Raw genomic sequence first — 19,808 nt, forward strand, 5'->3', positions numbered from 1 at the left:
TTTATTATTTACCATGTTATATTATTTTATATTTCTAAAATACTCCATTGTAATAGACGTAGATGCCCTCTGCATCTTCCCTATTTCCCTTCTTCTCCTCCTAATCGCCAGCGGCGAGACTAGTCACCGTCACGCCCGCCTCTCTCTCTCTCTCTCTCTCTTTCCCCCTCCCCTCTGTCTTTCGTCGCAGTCATCCCCCTCTCTCGCGGCCTCCTGGATGATAAGGAAAGACCTGGAATCAATCAATCAATCAATCATCTATTACCCTTTGTTTCACGGCTTCTCCTGGTCTCAAAAGCATTGGATGTGTTGGTAATGTCTTATCGCCCTACATACTTTTTGCTTCATCTGTTATGGTTTGTTTGGTTCTGTTACAGTGAATGCCTCCTCGGCTCTATTGTTTCTCATACGAATATAAGGGTCAGTCTGTGTGATCCAAACAATTTTATCCTTTTTAAGATTCATTTCATTATTTATCTATCTTTTTCGCTATAAACACACAGACTCGAGAGAAAGTTTTGCCAATGATCACTCTGACATTTGTAAGGTCATTCTCTTATTTTCCAACCAATAAGAATCTATAGTTACCAAATACCACTTAACATATTATCTTTAATTGTGTGGTTAGTATTATATTGCTGCTTAAATGATGCACGTCCGATTAATGTAGCAAAAAATTATGATTAAAAGAACATGTTTATCAAATCAGGAGTGGCCATGATGATTAAAAAGAAAAACTTGAATTAATCATGTTTATCGTGGATCATGTAAAACTTGAATTAATCAAATCCAATAAGATTTTTCTTTAATTGCTTGTTTATCGTAGATCATGTAAAATATAACCACAAAATCCAATTTATCATCTCTTGACTAATACTAAACAAGTTGGAGTTCTAATTCGTCAAGATTGAGAATCTAGTTGATTATTTTCTTCCAGAAGCAAAAATTAGGGAGGGAGGGCCAATCTAATAGTATTCCCAACAAGTGTAGCTGTCGGAGAAGTTAATTTAGGCCGATCCAAACCCCAAGAAGATTGTGAGCCTCTCAACAGGGAAAGCCAAAGGTGGAAAAGAATAAACAAGGAGGCACAAGTCAACAGCAGCGGGGATAGAATCCCATATATCTCTCCAATAACTGCAGCGAGTGCCTGCATTCCCCGAATCATCATCTTTGTGGCTTAATCTGTTCTCAATCCTTTCCATGTTTCGCAACAAAAACGGCATCGGAATCCGCAATCGAGGCAAGCCATTGATTATATTAACACAACGGGCGTGCGTGTGTCGTCGCGAACGCATCGACCGCGAGCGCGTTGCGTCTCGTCGATCGAGAAGCCCACGGCCCGTTCTTTTGGACTCCCTTCCTTCGTCTCCACCGCATCTCTCTCTCTCCGTCGCGCTCTCTTCGCTACGCTTCTGACGACGACATCGGACGAGACGAAAGCGTTACAGAACACAAAGCACCACATTGAAGTTTCCTTAATTCTGCTTCTTCTTCTTCTTCTTCTTCTTCTTCCTCTCTCTCTCTCTCCCTCTCTCTCTCTCTCTCTCTGTGGACTGGTGCAAGTGACATGGCGATTCAAGCGCAGTACCCATCTGATGTCATACTTGTCAACGGGTAATTCTTGTTTCCTTTTTGTTGTTTATGTTCCAAAGATCCCAACTTTTTTGCTTTCCCCGCCGAAAGTTTTTATCTTTTGGGGGATTTACGGCTGCGGGTTGCGCGCAGAGGCGAGGAGACGACGGGCATCGATTTGTCCCAGGGCCTGCAGGGATTCTTAGACTCCTCGACCCTTGTGTTCACCGAGACAGGTCGGGTCAAATTTGCTCTTCTTTTGCCTTTCCCTGTCCCTAATCGTTGAAATGTTTCGTGGTGGAACAGGAGGGGCCGTGAATCCAAGGAAGCGAGCAAGAGAAGAGACGCGAGTAACAGCGGTTTCCATGGCCAACGGGCCAACAACAGCGCAGAATACTGATATCAGTAATCTCTTGTTCTTGCAATCAAATAGTCTTTCGCCGACGTATATTAGCCTCGCTCAGTTTCCATCCAAATCCACGACTCCTTTCGTCTCCACCGGCCTCCAACTCGCCTTCGGAGCCCAGCAGAAGCATTGCACCATGAATCATGTTCGTCCCTCTCCCCCCGCCCTCTTCGAGGAACTCGCTCCGCACCTCACCCGGTGCCAGGATGAAATCGATGGTTTCCTCAGCGAGCAGGTGCTCGTCGTCGCTCCTTTCCCATTTGGTTTACCTTCCTCTGTTCCCGTGAGTAGAAGAATCTAACATAGGTGGCTTCTTTCGCTATTACCGATACGGCAGGGAGAACTCCTCCGGAGCACATTGGCCGGGAAATGGCGATCACATTGTCGGACTCTTGTGAGTGCCGCGGCGGCTGCGGCGCGGCGGAGGATAAGGGCCAAGGAAGCGGAGGTGGAGCAGGCCTTGCGGCACCGCGCCGAGCTGGAGGAACGACTGGCCCGCCTGAAAGCCGAGTCCCTGGCGTGGCGGGGCAAGGCCGCGGCCGCCCAATCCCATGCCGTTGCCCTCCATGCACAGCTTCAGCAGGCAGCGGAGGCGGCCGCGGTCGCCCGAGAGAGGGAGGGCGAGAGCGGTGGCACTGCGGCGGCTGACGACGCCGGCTCCGCCACGTGCGTCGACATGGCTCCAGGATCCTGCCGCGCTTGCCGGCGGCGGAACACGGCCGCTGTGGTGGTGCTCCCATGCCGCCACCTCTGCCTCTGTGTCGACTGCGCGGCGGCCGGCGCCGCGGCTTCTTGCCCCGCCTGCGGGCGCGTCAGCACCAGAATCGTCCACGTGGCCTTCTCTTAACGCCATCGCCTTATCATCACCTCTCCACTCCAAAATCGCGGCACATCAACTGCCGTCCAAATTCAAAAAGAATAAAATGAAAATTATCACATATAGAATATTACACTTCTCGTCTCTTCTCTGTCCCCTTTTGTAATTTTTCTAAATGAATGGAAATTTTAGCTATAATATCGTTCGTTTCTTATGTGTATTCGGTTGTTCGCATGCCAACATGAAATGGCAGTGAGCGTAACCGTGACGTCCTGTTGGTACGGTTCTGTTGGGTGACAGCACACGCGCCACGCGTCAGCTTTCGGTTAACGCAGTTCAGAGGTCGTGCACCGCACCGAACAGATGCTTTCGAATTCTTCCGTGGGTGGTCCGTTTGGTCCGATGATGGGGACGAGTGGTCCGTGCGATCGTGATCGTGATCGTGCGGTGGAGCTGCGTGATCACCGTACATGTAAGCTCGTTCGTAGTGTTCGTGGCGGTTTTAGAATGCGTAACGTGTTCGTACAGTAGTCCTTGAGAACCGTTTCGTTTTGTAACGGTTCCCCGAAACCGCAACAAGCATTTACAACGGTTTATAACAGTCTGACCTCAGAGTCAGTTTTGGGACCGTCCTTGAAGTGACGCAATATATTGGTGTACTATAAACATAATTTTCATACATCGAATGTGATGAGTGTTAAAGAACATTTGACACAACCGATTTAAACTTTAAACTTAAATTGTGATTATTTCTCCAAATAGAATATAAGAATTTTTACGTCAAAAAAATTGACAAAAATACTTTTCATCCTCCATCGATCGACCATATTGTTTCCTCTCCCTCTTGCTTTGCTCTTCCACCTCCTCCATTCCCCTTTCCTCTTTTTTCTCTTTTTCATTCTATCTCCTTTTCCTCTCTCCTCCCCTCTCACCCATCCTTCCCTGTTACTCATCTTCTTCTCTCTCTTCTCCCAACTTTATGACTCAAGGTCATGAACATAATCAAGGGCAACAGTATCGACATAGCCCAATAGCCTACCTTAACGGTGTCAGCATCGTTAAAGACAAGGTGGGCCTAACCTAGTGGGTCATTGAGTTGGCTACACCAACCCCGTTAGTTGACGTGTTAGTGGATAACTCGTAGATTAGTTCATCAAGGATGATCATCTTCTAAGGCTGGAGCAAAGCTCAATGAAGTGAATGGGGAATGGAGGAGGAGGCGACAATTGGAGCAAAGGTCAGATGTGTGATACATACCACTGCTTGTAATGGGCGAAGGCAAGATCGATCAATGGAGGATGTGCTAGCTTTCTGTAGAGCTTCAAAGAGAAAGGGAAGAAGATAGTAAAAGAAATGATGAGTACTTCTACTTGTAATGCCTTGGACTCGTATAAGGGTACACATTTATATTAGCTAAAATGATAAAAGTATAATTTTTTTAAACAATAAAAAAAATCAATCATAGCTCAACAAACCTCCTCATCCTTATTCCATGCACCCATAAATCAACCACTTATCTATGTATCTTAATCTAATTTTTTATCCTTTATTGTATCTAATATTAACTATTTGAATTAATTTTATAACACCATCGTGATTCAAAATATATTTAATTTAAAGTTGTCTTGAGAAAAAAAATTTAAAAAAAAAATTCACCAAGGCTTTTGTAAAGATGTCAAAAAGTTGATCTTTGATGTTGTAGTTGTCCATTTTAATTTCTCCTATATCAACTAGCTCATGAATGAAGTGATGTGATTTTTCAATATGTTTGGTGCTCCTATGGAAGATAGGATTTTAGTAGTTGTAGTGGTAAATTTATTATCACAATAGATTATACATGGTCCATCTTTTTTAAAAAAAAAATTGTTAGAATTCTTGGAAGCCAAATTGTTTAACATATCTAGTTGCAACATACTCCACCTCATAGCTTAAAAGAACAATATATAAAATCACCCATTATCCAAGGCTAAGTACATATCCTAAAGCTTTTTTATATTATTTGCAAAATTAGTCTAACCACTATTAGTATGAAAATATAATTTAAAATCTTTTATCTACTTATGATGAATGTTATAATTGAGAGTTCTTTTGATAGATCTAGGAACTTTTTAAGTTGCTCAAAAGTGATGCGTGCTAAGGTTGTGCATGAATTTGGATAACAAACTAACTACAAATATAATATTCGACCTTAAATGTGTGAGATAAATTTACTCTCTAATTAAATTTATATATTGTTTCTATATTATTTTAACTCTATTATCTAACTTAAGTTTATCATTTGCATTCATTAAAGTATTCATTGATTTATAAGTTATCATATAAAATATTTTTAACAAGTTTTTAACATATTTTTCTTAGCACAAATAAATTTAATTTGTGTCTTAAATAATTTTGATTCTTAGAAAATAATATAAAAGCCCCATATCAATCATTTCAAATTTTGATATGATATTTTTTAAAAAAATTAATAAGCATTTATAATGAATTTTTAGTATAAATCATACCATTCATATACAAATAGATAATAATTTTTATATAAGTTGACTCACTTAATTTTCTTTAAAATTTATCTTGAAGAAAATACTTATCAATTGTGTTGTACCATCCCCTTAGTGCTTGTGTTAAATCATATAGTACTTTATTTAATTTGTAGACTTTATCTTCTTATCCTTTAATTTTAAATCCTTCATCTTACTTTACATAAATCTCCTTTTATAATTTTTCATTCAAGAAATTTGATTTAATATCAAATTGATAAACCTATAATTTTTTGTTAATGTTAATCATATTCTAATTATATTAATTCTAGCAATCACATAATAAGTTGCAGAAGAAATTTGAGCATACCCCTTAGCAACTAAATAATGTGAGCGATCAACATTAAAATTTGACTTATACACCCACTTGAGGCCAATTGCTTCTTTCCTTGAATGCAAATTTATCAACTTCCAACTATTATTTTTTAAAATAGCTTATAGTTAGATATCATTACTTGCATCCATTCTTCTTTTTGAGCTATAACTTCAAAATAAATACAGATTGATATATTCCAAAGGAAAACATGCAAAATCATCATACTAATATATCTGTGAAAAGACTATAATTTTTTTAAAATATATTTTAATATAACTAAAATCACTTAAATTAGAATTATTTAAAATATGAGAAGGTTCAAGTGAAGTGTTAATAATAGGTAATGTATCATGTGCCTCATCGATTTTTGCTTCTACGATTATTGGAATTTCAACTGCTTTAGGATTTTAAACTTTTTTTTCATTAAAAATAATATTTATAATTTTTAATTAATTTTTTTAATTATAAGATCATAAGGTCTTAAACCTTTTGCTTCATTATTATACAGCATAAATATGTATTTAATACTTTTGTCATCAAAAAAAAAAAAATTTTTTGTAAGAACATGAAAGTATGCAATAATAAGATACATTTAAGTGACTTACATATGGTTTTCTATTCAATTATACCACATAGGATATTTTTTCTTATACTATGAAAGTGATTTAACAAATATACTTCTATCTAAAACTCTTATGATATTATTTTTTCATTCTATGCTTTATTTTGCTAGGTGGTATAGCTTATGGTAAGTTCTCTGTGAATGCTTGCATTTTTATAAAAATATAAAAACCCTTTGAAAATGAATTCATCCCCTTTTTATGTGAAATTTTAATAAAATGATTATTTAATTTAATTTAAAATTTATAAAAAAATAATAATAATAATAACTTCAACTTTTTGAAAACAGGATAAAGAGTATTTTCTTCGTAGTGATAAAAAAATAGCACCCGAGTAAAAAGTAATTAGGGGTGCCATTAGATAAATGTCCAATCAATTGAGATTTTTCTTAGGTAAAATGATATTGATTCCATCCAATCAACTTTTGCTAAGTGCGCATATTTCTGCTGTAAGCGCGAGCGGCAGCAGAGCACGGGACTCGAACAGTTGTTAGGAAAGATAAGGTTTCCAGAAGCAGTAGGGTCGGAACACTGATGAGAGTGACCTCTCCCAGCCAATGGATTCACGCTTTCTGCTTCAACCCACCCGCAGTTTTGTGTGGCGCATCTATAAACCTCCACGAGCAGCCACCAGCGTCTCCCATCCGCTACCTGAGCCGAGCCTGTTCCAGGTATGTCGTCTCCCGAGTTATTCTCGGTCGTCGTCGACGAAGAGGCTCCGCACCACCACTTCCATGACGCCTGCTTTCTCTGCAAGAAGCCCATAGCCGGCAACGAAGACATCTTCATGTACAGGTTCGACATGCTTCGTTCCATTCAGTTCTCTCTGCTTCCCCCTCGTTCGTGGGAGTGATCGATTTCATGCGCTGTAGGGGTGGCACGCCGTTCTGCAGCAGGGAGTGCCGGCGGGAGCAAATGGATATGGACGAGGCTCTGGAGAAGGATCGCGTGGCTTCTTATAGTGCTTCTCCTTCTGCGTCGTCCACGCAGCAGGCCTTCTCCGCGAAGCGTAAGCCGAGCTTGATCATGGCTTCCAGCTGTGCGAGGAGAACCGCTTCGGGACCGACGCAGCGGTCGTTGCTATCAGCTGATGGCCAAACACCTCCGTGCTTCTCGAACTAGATTTCGAGTGTGTGTGGGAGATCATGTAGAAAATTTCAGGGTTTCTTGATCTAGGAGTGAGAGTTACGCTTCTGATATCGTTTCTTTTTCTTGACCGAAAGAAGAGGAGATTAATTAGCATCTCACAGTGTAATAATTCTGTTTTCAACTGGTTTCTGTAATTATAAAATATGTAATATATTATATGTAATACTAAAATAATCTTTTACGTTATGATTAAAATTAAATAATAATAGATCGATTTTAGATACATACCTTTTTGATACAATCTAAAAAGGATATTTGTGTGACTGCAAAGTCACCATCGAGATTAAGAGAGAAATCAAAATCTATCAACGTCTTTTATGAGATGTGTTGTTTAACCTATAAAGGTTCTGTCTTTTATGATAAGTTATTAAGAGAGTTGTTTCCCCTAAGTAATCCTATTATATTATGAACTTTTTTTTTTATTGATCATCAAAATCAAATTAATTTTATTATATATTTTATCTAATTATAAAGGATCTAATATAATCTAACAGTTTCTAGATTTGATCATTTAAATGATTGGACCAATGTCCAAACAAGATAAATCTTTGCCTTTTTCTTGTTCGACTCGATCACATTGCTTGCTGTAAGACGAGAGCATGCCAATATCTATGCGAAGCTTCATGCTGCATTTGTCTACGAGCAAAATGCAGATCTCTCACTTGGTTACTGCACACAGAGGAGACACATGAAGGGAAAAGTTGACACTACCAAAGCTCGACGTCTTTCTCATCACCTCGTCGAGGATACTGCATCGGTTCTCCTTCTGTTTGAATCAGTTGCGGCTCTTCTCAAGCACTCTACCACTTCGCTCATCGACGGACGCTCCTTAGGATTCTTGGCGAGGCAACTGTTGGCCAGCTTGGCTATCTCGCGTGCAGCTCCGAGCGAGAACTCGCTTCGCAGTCTCGGGTCCATGATCAAGCTGAACCTCCAGGTCTCCACGGGGTTTTGCCTGACCCAGTCCAACAGCTTCTGCTCGTTTGGTGGCCGATTCCTCTCCAGCGAACGCCTGCCCGTAAGGATCTCGTAGAGAACCACCCCGAAGCTCCAAACGTCGCTCTTGACTGTGAGATGCCCCGTCTCGACGTAGTCTGGAGCTGCATATCCGTAAGTGCCCACCACCTGTTCGACTCCAACGAGTGATGGAAGGAAGCATGAGCTCTGTGTTCAAAAGACACATAGCGATAGTGTCTTTGACGAAGTACACGTACCGCTGTAGTCACATGAGATCGTCCCGCAGTCGGTCCTTCTCGTGCTAAGCCGAAGTCGGAGAGTTTTGGGTTGAACTCCTTATCTAACAACACATTTGATGCTTTGAAATCCCGATATATCACCTGCCAATATATGTAGAGCAGATTGATGCAAAAATAACATGCTTCTCTCACAGTCTCCGCTAATTGCCTTAAGAAAAGGGTGCAAATTTGATCATTTACGTGAAGGATGAGACAAGAACTGAACCTGTTCTTCATGCAGATATGCTAACCCTTCTGCCACGCCCAAAGCTATCTGCAGCCTCAAATTCCAGGGAATAGCAGGGTAAGCCCTTTTGAACAGATGGTCTTCCAAGCTCTTGTTAGGCATGTACTCATACACCAACAGCCTCTCAATCCCTCCCTCACCATCTTTGGCACAGTACCCGACAAGTTTCACAAGACTTGGGTGTTCAAAAACCCCGAGAAATTGGACTTCTGCCAACCATTGCTTATGCCCCTATGTGGGTAAAGAAGATTATTAGCACTCGTTCGTAATATATGAAGAAAGACATTGCATGTGTCGGAAGATACATTTAACCATCCTCTGGCAATTATCCTCGAGAACACACATTGGGTGATTGTTACTTGCTTCTACGATAAGGATCGAATTGAGTATGCTCACAGGAGAGGGTAAAATAGTCGAACAGGTAGCTACATATACCTGCAAGCCTTTCTGGTTCAGCTTCTTTATCGCCACCAACGTCCTGCCACCTCTTCCATTTGGATGTCGGATGTATCCCTTGTAGACACTTCCAAACCCACCTTCCCCAATCTTATTCATTCTGCTGAAGTCATTGGTAGCATTCCTCAGTTCATCGAACGTGAAAAGATGCAGTTTGTGAGCCCTCTCCTCGTACAAATCCGTAATGCTCTTTTGCGACGTGGTAGAGCCGGCAGATATGCTTGAATGCTTTCTGGCAGCGGAATCATCGGACCGGCTGGTGCTGCTGCTGCTCGAGGCAGTAGTGGTCGCGGAGGTCACGGCCGGGGAGCTGTTCCTCTCCGGTGCACCCTTCGGCTTCTTCCTGAAGGAGCCAAAGCATGCCATGTCTTGGTACTCGGAGAAGCTCTAGAATTCGCCGTCCGTCAAATATACAAGAACCCGGATAAGGGCTACAGAGAAAGCGTGTGCGGAATCAGGTAGATTGGAGTTAAGGAGAGGAGGTCTAAGCAAAGATAACACGGCGGGAATATGATCAGAACAGAGAAAAAGTAACCATTCAAGGAAGACGAGGAGGATGGGGAGGCGTACTGGAACTTTCAAGCGAACCTTGTGCGTGATAACTGAGAAGGTGTGTCAAACAAGTCCGTTGACAGGGGAAGAAGAACTGGCATCAGGTGGGAAGCAAGTATGACGCTTCTTGCTTCCGTGGGTGCCTCCTTTCCTTCCACCCGCACGCTTCTTGCTTCAGGATCATGGACACCTCGGCTTTCTCTCCATGGATATAAACAACTATAGTAGCCGTCCTCTCTCTCTCTCTCTCTCTCTCTCTCTCTCTCTCTCTGTGCAAAGATACGTGAGTATGATTGCATACTTTTCTCGCCTTGGTCTTCAGCACTTTCTCTCTCTCCATCAAACATGGGGTGGAGTCTTCTGACGAGTCTCGAGTCCCATCTGAAAGAGAAACGAGACAGCTTCACCTGTCCATTAAAAGGGATTGATTGAATCTTCATGGCGTGGGGAACGCGATTCCACGAATTGCAACACTTGGACTTCTGTGCCTGGGTCTCCCTCGAAGACCACAGCTTCACCTTTGCCCAGGTCTTCATGTGAACACGTAAAGCTTCCAAGCGCAGGACTTCATGCTTAGCTCATGTCTTCATGTGTGAAACCGCTCCATCTTCCACCTCCTAATCCCCGGTTCTGGAAGATGGGCTGGTCTACAGATACATGAGAAGACAAATTTGATTGCATCTACGTGGGTTATTGTCTTGGATCTTGATTAGCAGAAGGAAGGTGAAGTCCAACCTAACAAGCAACCCATGATGACCATTGAACCTGGAAAAGAGAATGGATCGCATATCATTAAGCTGCAACAAGAAGGTACCATCAGCTATATCTAACCTAACCTGCAAAAGAACGAAACATAGTAGATGTGAGCGGTCGGTCTTTTCTACGAACATTTGGTGCTCGCATCGATCTCCGAAGTCAGGGATACGTCAAGGTTGTGCTGTTTGCCGTTCCCACTACGCATGCGGTTTCGTTTACCTTAAAGACATGAATGAATCGTTCATAGGTTGGATGTGAGGATGAAGTGGCAGAGACAGAATAATTAATGATTACATGAAGAAGCAAAAAAATTAGATTTGAGATTTGAACTTTAGAACTTTCTTTCTGATACATCTGACGACATAAACTAAAAGAATATAATTGAAAGATCATTACGTGACTAAGTCAACCATTGGTTACATCTCGGTAACCCATTCGTGAAGGCGTATACTAAGTCGCCGTGCCAACATTACGTAGGTAGGCTTTCACGGAAATAAGCTTCGTATTTATGTTCGGGTCCAAAGTCATGAAACTGTCCCACCACGTTGTTTGTCATGCCAAGTCGTCACGGAAGGCGCGACTTTAGTTGAGACAACCAATGGTAATTTTTGACTTTATCAAAGGTTAAAGATTAGATAAATTATTTTGTTAAAAATCTATTTTTATTTTTATTTTTTTTTCCGCACATCATTTTTTTCTTTTGTTTTATTCTTATAGAGCATCCTTGAAAAAAAAAGAGATTATCCTAGGCTTCACCTCGCCTCTATCAGTTGTCAAATTCACCTCATCCTGATCGTTGCCTTCACCTATCGTCTTCATCTTATCTCACATGTATTTTCATCATAATTCTCACATCGTGAACTCACCCTTATCGTTGTCCTCGTCTATGTATCATCACCCTCGTTGGTGTCTTTCTTACTTTCACCCTATTTGATTTTCTTCACTTCTTGAGGGCATGAGCCTAGAGTTAGCATGAGAGGTGAAGGCGACAAATACGATGACGATGTCTTGTGGTAGTAGAGACTATCTTGAGTGTAACATGATGAGGAATGAAGATGATAGATAATAACTACGAGTGGAGATGACTCCAATAGAGCAACAAGATGACGAGCGATGAAGGTGACCAAAATGAAAGAAATATGATGATTAACGAGGACAAAGATAATGAATCATTTCATATTTAAAAAAAATAATATGTAAGAATAAAGTAAAAAGATATGCTTAAAAAATAAAAAATAAAAAACTTAAAATTTTTAATTTTATTTTATTTTGATAAATAAATAAATAATATATATATATACACACATATATATATACATATATATGTATATACATACATATACATATATATATATACATGTATAAATATACATGTATACATGTATATATATATAAGAAAATTCGAAATCAGATTTTATGAGGGGGCGTGGAGATGCAATTTAACGCTCATTGACGCCACAGATTCATGCTTGGTAACAGTAAGGCCGAAGCCGACATAAATAGCCGCAACTACTTTTATGACGACCGTTATATTCCGATGTGCTCGAGCAGATGTCGATCATAAGCAAGAGATCGGACCGTGCAGATTATTACAAGTATGCGATCCACGACAGCGGACGGCTGTGATAGAGGGCTTGTACAAGCTCATTTAGGAGGTGTATTTGGAGAGAAACCCGAGCACCCTAAAGGAGGCTACCGTAAATCGGGAGGCATTCTTCTCTTCCGGCTTGTCGTCTTCAGCGCGTATCGGTGGGAATCCGTCCGGCGCTGCCTGGTTGTGACCTCGCTCCGACCGCCATGGCCGCTAGGGTTTTCTGGTCACTAATCGCGCTCCTCCTCATCGCGTCTCCGATCCTCCAAGGTTTGCCCGTATCCGTCCCCGATCGATCCGCTCGCTCTCTCGTGATCGCGATGCGTCTTTCTTAGGCGATCGGAGGAGTACATGCCATTTGATAACCAGGAACCCCTTTCTTGATGCAGTTTCTTTCCTTTTCTTTATTCTGTTGGTTCTAGATCTGCTGAGTTCCGTAAAATTCGTTGATTTAATTATGTTTTCTTACTATGCTATTGACGAGCGTATTATCATGTTTTTTTGTCCCAATTCTTGGGAAATATCATGACTTATTTTAAAGGGACACAAGAACAGGACGTTTGCTGGTAAATGGCATCCATTGCTAAGTTCGAGGGCTTGTCTCCTCGACCTATTCTGCATAACCTGAGAGTATCAACCGATTAGAATTGCATTAATTCTTGAGTTTCAGGAGGTTTGATTAGTTTTTTTCCTTTTTTTTTTCCAGAGGGTTCGTTTCAAGAAATATGAAATAATACAGGGAAAAAAAAGAAGACAAGAAGAAGAAAAAAAACAATAGCAGTATTATATTTGTATTTAACAATTATATTTTCCCCCCTCTTTGATTCTATTACTCAAAAGCTTGCTATACATTTAACAAACTTCCTAGTTGCTCTTGAAGATGCACTGCTAAATCAACATGTCTAATGCTACCGTATCTATTGGCTCTTATGGCAGTAGTTATATGCCAGTCTGATGAGGATGTTGCTGCAACTGAAGTTGTTGAAGGAAGTGATCTGGGAATAGTTGGTGATGATACCCAAGTTTTTGGTGATGGAGCCTTTGGTCCAGCTGCTGGAGTAGATACTATATGTGTATTTCCGAAGAACGCTGCCAGATGTAAGTATAACATGTGGGAACAAATAATTGTTTTATTTAGAAATTTGTAGTTTTTGGTTCTGGATTGTAACTCCTCTGTAATCTTCTATCCATGCAGTGGTACCAGCAGGAGAGGAGACTGAGCTACTGGTTGGCTTACATAATGAGGGTGCATTCCTGCTGCCTTTAAATTTATATTAAACTTGTTAATCAGTACCTTGTTTGACATTTCTATCTCCTGGCCATTTTTTTGTTCACCATGTTATTGTTTTAATTATTAATGTATTAGAGTCTATTGTAATGAAATGCAGCTATGGATTTAGGACTAAAATAAAACATTGCTAACACCTATTTCATTTAAGGTGATAACATTATGTTCCCTGTCACGGATCTTTTATTTTGGCATATTTGATTTTTTTGTAACTCTTAAAATTTTCTGGACTCTAACAGTCTTTGTACCGACAAATGTAAGTTCACTGCCACTTGCCAGTATGTTTATCATATCATTGTCAACCTATTTAAGTGTGATCTTCTAAATGATAAATATTGAGACTATTATTGATGAAGCAGCAGAGACAGAAACTAGATGTTCTTTCTCTGATCTTTATGTTCATCAAGCATAAACTGGCACAAGTCAGTAAGATTAATACTGTTTACAGATTAAAGATGCTGTAGAACTAGGATGTAGCGTGTAGCTTAATATTTAATTATGCAGTGCTGGCACTATGTCTTGTTTCCGTTTTTTGGCTATCTAGACTATCTATATTAGGCAGTGTGTGAAAATAGTTTTGTGGAAGCTGACACATTTGCTGTATCATCATGATATGATAGATTTTCCTTTTTGCATTGTAGTTCATTTTCTATAGTCGCCTTTATATTTCCTTTTATTATCTACTTCTGTTTGTTTATTGAATATATATATATATATATATATATATATATATATATATATATAAATATATATATTTCAAGGCTGATATATCTCTCTTGTCTATGTGTACGATATTGTAGCCATAAAACTTTTTTTTCTTTCTGTTCTGCATTTTGCTGTCTACCTCATCTATATAGATTATCTTGAGTCTGTTCTGTGTGATATGTGTCGTTGTTTCTTATCAAATAACTTGTCTATATGGAGGTAAGGCTGCATTGCTAGGCTCCCCGGACATTGCATTGGTGGGAGCCTCTTGGATTAAACTTCCCTCCTTATTCAATAGACTTTGTGTTATGTATGTCTAACCAGATATTATCATCTGAAAAAAATTACAGGTGAATCAGCTTTAAAAGTGGTTGCCATACATGCTAGCCTTCATCTTCCATTTGATCATCACATGTTTGTGCAGAATCTTACTCTGCAGGTTAGTATATCTATTTATTTACCTGTTGATGGCTCACATTTGATTGCTTTATAGTGGACATCACATATGATTTGTTGCTGTGTTATCAGCACTGAGCTGCACTTGGTCATGTGGTCTATGTTGTTAAAGAACTATGCACACTTGCATATGTTGGCATCAATCTTTCTCTAGTCATATCATATGTTACCTGCAACTGACGTTCTTGCTTTTATTCATTGACATCTTGGAAAAGTCCTAATCATGTGCACAGTTATATTTTATTTGTAGTAGTTTTTCTATACTTCTCTATGCTGACTGTAAGGGGGCATAAATAATCTGAAAGTTGAACACATTACAGTTGAACATGAAAGGAACAAATTATTACTGACATCATATCATCATATTGTCTAGTCTTTATCCATGCTTAGCTCTCAGCTTTTGCTGGAAAAGGGCTGGCAATCTGTTTATTCCAATCTGTCCACGGACAAAGAAAAACCAAACTGAGATCTAGGTGAACTTGTAAAAAGTACTGGACAGTAGTTATGCCATCCTATGCCCTCTGTGTTTCAGGTACTGTCAGGTTTTATTAATCAGAATGTCATGATTTGCTTTTCACTTTTTTCTTGTATCTGGGTCCTGATATTTTAGATCTTAGGTCTTACACTGGTAAACTTTAACTAGGTGATTTTGGTGATGACTGACAATCATAATGGTGAAGTGTCATTTGACTTTACTGTAATGCTCTGTTCCATGTCATCATGGGTCATTGCATCAAAGAGAGGTGGTGTCCTCTAACATGTGGAAACATAGTGAACTCTTAAAACTCTGGTTAATTTTGTATACAAAATTCTTTTTAGTACAGATGAATCCCATTCAAATAATTCCTTGGACTTCTAGAATTCGTCAGTTTTCAGGTAGGCGTTACAAGCACTCCTTCTTTCATTCTTCAAATATTATTCATTATTGTTTCTTAGAGATTATAATCACATTATGAAATCACTTGTTCAGTATTGCTGATTGTAAAAAATGGGGGATATAATACAGAACGAAATAATTTTTAATTATTTGATTCCTAGTACTAATATTTTAGTTTTGATCAAAATTATAAGTGAACATCATTAGTTGGGATGTCTACTTGATAGCCTTGAGATTCTTCTATTTTATTTTGAGACGAAACCTAGAAATCATACTTTGTTACCCCAGAGTAGAAGAATTTATGGGTACAATTCCAGGAAACTCAATAAGTAGTTTTTCTCTATTCATATGATGTAGACCTCCATAATTAGTTATGTTTAAACACCATTACTTTTTGCTGCTATTGCGCTTGCCACACAATAAAAAGCTGAACAAACAAACTTAAAATGAACTATAGTTGCTGTGACTACAAATGTTCTAGCTATGTTAAATGGTGTTGTTGACCAGCGATGACCACAGTTATGTATGTCTCATCACCTATTGATGTATTCTGGATACGTTGAAGTTACACAATCAATTTGCTGGCACAGCAAATTGATCCATGGGTAGATCTTCAAAATCTCAATTCGAACAACTTTTTTGAGCTAACTCACAATGAAGGATAGGTCAATACTATAGTGGCGTCATTTGCCATACTATCATCATTTAGTGTTGTCTTGTGAAATCACAAGCTCCTGATATATTGTTTTGTAGGTAATATCAAATTTGATTTAACCTGTTTCTCATTTTTTCTGTAATTGAGGTGGCTAAAGAAACTTTTTATTGAGCTTGTAATAGCTGCGATTATAGCTGAGCTGGATATCAGCTTGCCTTGCTGATGTCTAACAGCTTGTCAGGGTTCAGTTGCCATCTCCCTTCTGAAATGCATGCATGTTTTGCATTAGTCTCGAATCACTTATGTGCTTTGTCTTTTATTTAAAGTTCCATCACTTTTCAGGAGTTCTATAATGCATCAGTTCCTGTTTCTGCTCAAGCTACCTTCCCTTATGTATTTGTTGTCAGCAAATACTTACAGGTGTGTACCAGTTGATGTGATTGATGTATCCTTTATAGTTTCAAGCCATCAACATGCATTATTTATATGAACCACTAATCTTGCTCCTAACTTTGTGTATATTTCTGTTATGTGCTTTTTCTTTTCCAAATAACAAGAGATTTATATTGTTGTAGAGCATTTGGATTTATCTTGTTGTATACGTATTGTATGCTTTGCAGCCTGGCACGTTTGACTTGGTGGGAACAATAGTCTATGAGATTGATCAGCAACCATATCAGAATGTTTTCTATAATGGTACCATTGAAGTTATTGAGGCTGGAGGTTTTCTAAGCATTGAATCAGTCTTTCTTGTGACCCTTGGAGTGGCTCTTATTGGCTTTCTGGGACTGTGGGCATATGGTCAAATTCAACAATTCTCAAAGGTACTAAGTCATCTATATCATTTATTGTAAACTTTGAATTTGGCTATCTAAATTTATTAGTTAGACAATTTCTGCGGCTTATAAGTATATTTCTAGCATCTTTTCATACAAAAATATCAAATGTTATAATTTCGAAATATATTATCATGTGCTTGGACACGAAGAAACTTTTTGCTAAATTACAACAACAGAAGAAAAAAAAAGTAAATATGGTGTTTTCCATATTTCCTGAAAGGTGCCATAGTTTTAGATGTTAATTTGATCTGAAAATAACCAATCCAGAAAATTATAAATCCTAATCTCCTTTTTTGTTTTGAAGACCTCCTTTTCAGTAAAGTAGGACCAAGTTTGACATTTAGGGTAGGATAGAAGGATATACATAAAATAACACATCTGCCTTTTATTTCTGAAAATGTTTTCTATCCTAAGCACCTGTTCCTCCCTTTTATTTTTTTTCTTGAATTTTTTAAATAAATCACTTGGTATTTAATAAGAACATTGTCTTCTGTTGGTTTATGATGGATATCCTTGAGAACCTATTTTCTGTCAAACATTCTAAAAGTAGAATCTAATTCAGGAATGTAGTTCTTATATTTTCATGCAAAACTATGTTGCCATGCTCCTGCTAAATGTTGACCATGTTAATATGTGTGTTTTCTTCTTCCCAGAAAACAAAGAAACCTGCAAAGGTGGAAGTCGGCACTGGAACAACAGCTGCTGACATGGACGAGTGGTTGCAGGTAATCAATAATTTCTTGCAAACATAGGACGTTTGTGTTATTATTAGGCATTACAATTTGTTGAAATATGGTCATATGATTTAGTTGATCCATGCTTCTGCATTTTTTCAGCTGTCATCTTTTGATTTTTAAGTTGGATTAGTTGACCCCTTTTAACATTCTGGCAATTCTTTGCTCAGGGAACTGCTTATGCTCAATCATTGTCAAGCAAATCAAAGAAAAAAAAGTAGATGACAGCATACTTCTCGGTGGTGTGTATCCTTGTATCGGTCGGCCTTCAGGAGGAGTACGATATGAGGCAGATTCTGACAAATTAACTTTTTCTGATTCAGGAAGAGATATGGGATACATGAAACAGTTCCGTATGGTGTTGCGGCATCCCGTATCGTTATCTGATTCCTAGCTTCTATGGAAGGAGTGTTTAGAACTCTCAATTTTGGCTGAAACTATTTGGTGGTCACTCTTTGATTGTTGTTGAGCTGAAGTGCTAGTGATCCTTGCTGAAATCAGTTACATGAACACTGCTGTACCTTATTCATACGTGAATTCTACATATTTAATTGTTCTTCGACTGCAATGCATCTCTTGGTTCGTGTTCCTAGTTGGCTTGTTGTTGTTGTCTCAATTTGTCAATCACTTTTGACTCTAATGTGGGATTGATCAAGTTGTGCTTGTCTCCATTCATCATCGATGACTCTTTGACTCTATTATGGGATTGATCGCGTTTTATTGATATTTGACAGTTAGTGGTGTGGATCCTTTTGATTAAAAAGATGACATTTTAAATATTGGTCTCTCGATTATCTGCGCTAGTTGAATTGAATGAATAGAGTTAAAATGAGCATAGAAGAATTTGAAATTTTGATATCTTCTCTACAAAATTTATCAAATGATTTTACATTTGCCTAGTCATCATTTTCAAGTAGGTTTGCATCATCTCTTTTTTTTTATCACTCTACTAGAAGATACAGTAGATAAGCTACCTTTGTTGATAGAATCAATCATCGATAGTGATGATTTGATAGCCATCTGTTTTCTTTAAATTACTTTTCAAAGGAGCTCCTAAACTGGATAATCAAGAGAAATAAGTACTCACTTTGACTCATTCTATCAAAAGTTAAAGAGACCAAGTCAACTCCATGCTCGTACTTTTGAAACCATACTTTTGAAGCACTATGAGTGCTGCACTCCTTATATAAAGTTGGTTATTAGAAGAATTTGTCTTTTTTTAGCCATCCGACTTTTACAGCATCGGAAGTCAGTTCGCCTCCTTTTTACTATTTCACTTTTGGAATGCACTAAGTGTTGTCGTGAAAAAGTACCTCCTTGATATGTTTGATCATCCCCCCTTTGGGGTTGGTTATACCCCTCCTTTGTCAATTTTATTGTCTACTCCTTTTAAGTATAATAAGGTACAACATCACTTATTGTCTCTTCTATTCTTTGGTCGATCACCATCATTGACTTAAAGTTCGACACATCTGACGAGATCTTGTGAAGTTTACCCTTCTATTTTGCTTTAGCACTTGAAGCCGGATTAATGGCCGCCAAACTCTCGCCTTTAAGGCCGCCAAACTGTTGATCGTCTCACATCCTTTTCCTTATAAGTCAATTGATAGTGTTTATGATTTGATCCGCGTTTTGAGTGACGCATGATAGTGTTTATGATTTGATCTGCGTTTTGAGTGACGTAGGAAGCTTTGATCAGGGAGAGACGATTTCGATGATGAAACCAATTGATAGTGTTTATGATTTGATCTGTGTTTTGAGTGACGTAGGAAGCTTCGATCAGGGAGGGACAATAAAGGCAGGAAGAATCATGTTGGGCCGGAATGGAACATGTCAAAAGATTAAACGTCTAGCCAGAGGATCGGTCGACATATCAGTAGAAGGCTTCGGGCCATGGGTTCGGGCATTGGGCCGAGAAGAGTAGAAATTATGTCAAGGAAATCAGAGTTGCGGAGGTTGACTGATCGATTGGGCAATAGACCGCAAGAGAGGACGATGCG

The 19,808-nt window shown here is 39.0% G+C and overlaps 3 protein-coding genes across 7 annotated transcripts; 2 read left to right on the forward strand and 1 right to left on the reverse strand.

The window, feature by feature from the left end:
* Positions 1-1,012: 1,012 nt before the first annotated feature.
* On the forward strand, positions 1,013-2,993 carry LOC103978126 (BOI-related E3 ubiquitin-protein ligase 1-like). Its single transcript, XM_009393826.3, has 4 exons — positions 1,013-1,614; positions 1,726-1,808; positions 1,879-2,213; positions 2,316-2,993. Exons 1-4 carry the CDS (start codon positions 1,568-1,570, stop codon positions 2,823-2,825), a joined length of 975 nt encoding a protein of 324 aa, XP_009392101.3. The 5' UTR covers positions 1,013-1,567; the 3' UTR covers positions 2,826-2,993.
* A 4,959-nt stretch (positions 2,994-7,952) lies between these two features.
* On the reverse strand, positions 7,953-10,071 carry LOC103978004 (probable serine/threonine-protein kinase PBL19). Of its 3 annotated transcripts, none has more exons than XM_018823357.2 (5): positions 9,944-10,071; positions 9,335-9,786; positions 8,879-9,130; positions 8,632-8,754; positions 7,953-8,542 (listed from the first exon to the last, which is right to left on the reverse strand). In XM_018823357.2, the coding sequence occupies exons 2-5, from the start codon at positions 9,719-9,721 to the stop codon at positions 8,150-8,152; spliced, it is 1,155 nt and encodes a 384-aa protein (XP_018678902.2). In that variant the 5' UTR covers positions 9,722-9,786; positions 9,944-10,071; the 3' UTR covers positions 7,953-8,149. The 3 variants fall into 3 exon arrangements, with proteins under 3 accessions (XP_018678902.2, XP_009391975.2, XP_065000269.1); XM_009393700.3 differs by having other exon boundaries at positions 9,926-10,059; XM_065144197.1 differs by having other exon boundaries at positions 9,335-10,059.
* Positions 10,072-12,339: 2,268 nt separating this feature from the next.
* On the forward strand, positions 12,340-18,400 carry LOC135634054 (translocon-associated protein subunit alpha-like). 3 transcript variants are annotated; one of them, XM_065144199.1, is made up of 9 exons: positions 12,340-12,524; positions 13,191-13,352; positions 13,450-13,500; positions 14,598-14,686; positions 16,578-16,655; positions 16,856-17,059; positions 17,728-17,799; positions 17,979-18,050; positions 18,132-18,400. In XM_065144199.1, the coding sequence occupies exons 1-8, from the start codon at positions 12,461-12,463 to the stop codon at positions 18,027-18,029; spliced, it is 771 nt and encodes a 256-aa protein (XP_065000271.1). In that variant the 5' UTR covers positions 12,340-12,460; the 3' UTR covers positions 18,030-18,050; positions 18,132-18,400. The 3 variants fall into 3 exon arrangements, with proteins under 3 accessions (XP_065000271.1, XP_065000270.1, XP_065000272.1); XM_065144198.1 differs by having other exon boundaries at positions 17,979-18,400; XM_065144200.1 differs by having other exon boundaries at positions 13,194-13,352; positions 17,979-18,400.
* Positions 18,401-19,808: the final 1,408 nt, after the last annotated feature.

The sequence above is a fragment of the Musa acuminata genome, chromosome BXJ3-3 (genome assembly GCF_036884655.1).
Source record: "Musa acuminata AAA Group cultivar baxijiao chromosome BXJ3-3, Cavendish_Baxijiao_AAA, whole genome shotgun sequence".
Lineage (NCBI taxonomy): Eukaryota > Viridiplantae > Streptophyta > Magnoliopsida > Zingiberales > Musaceae > Musa > Musa acuminata.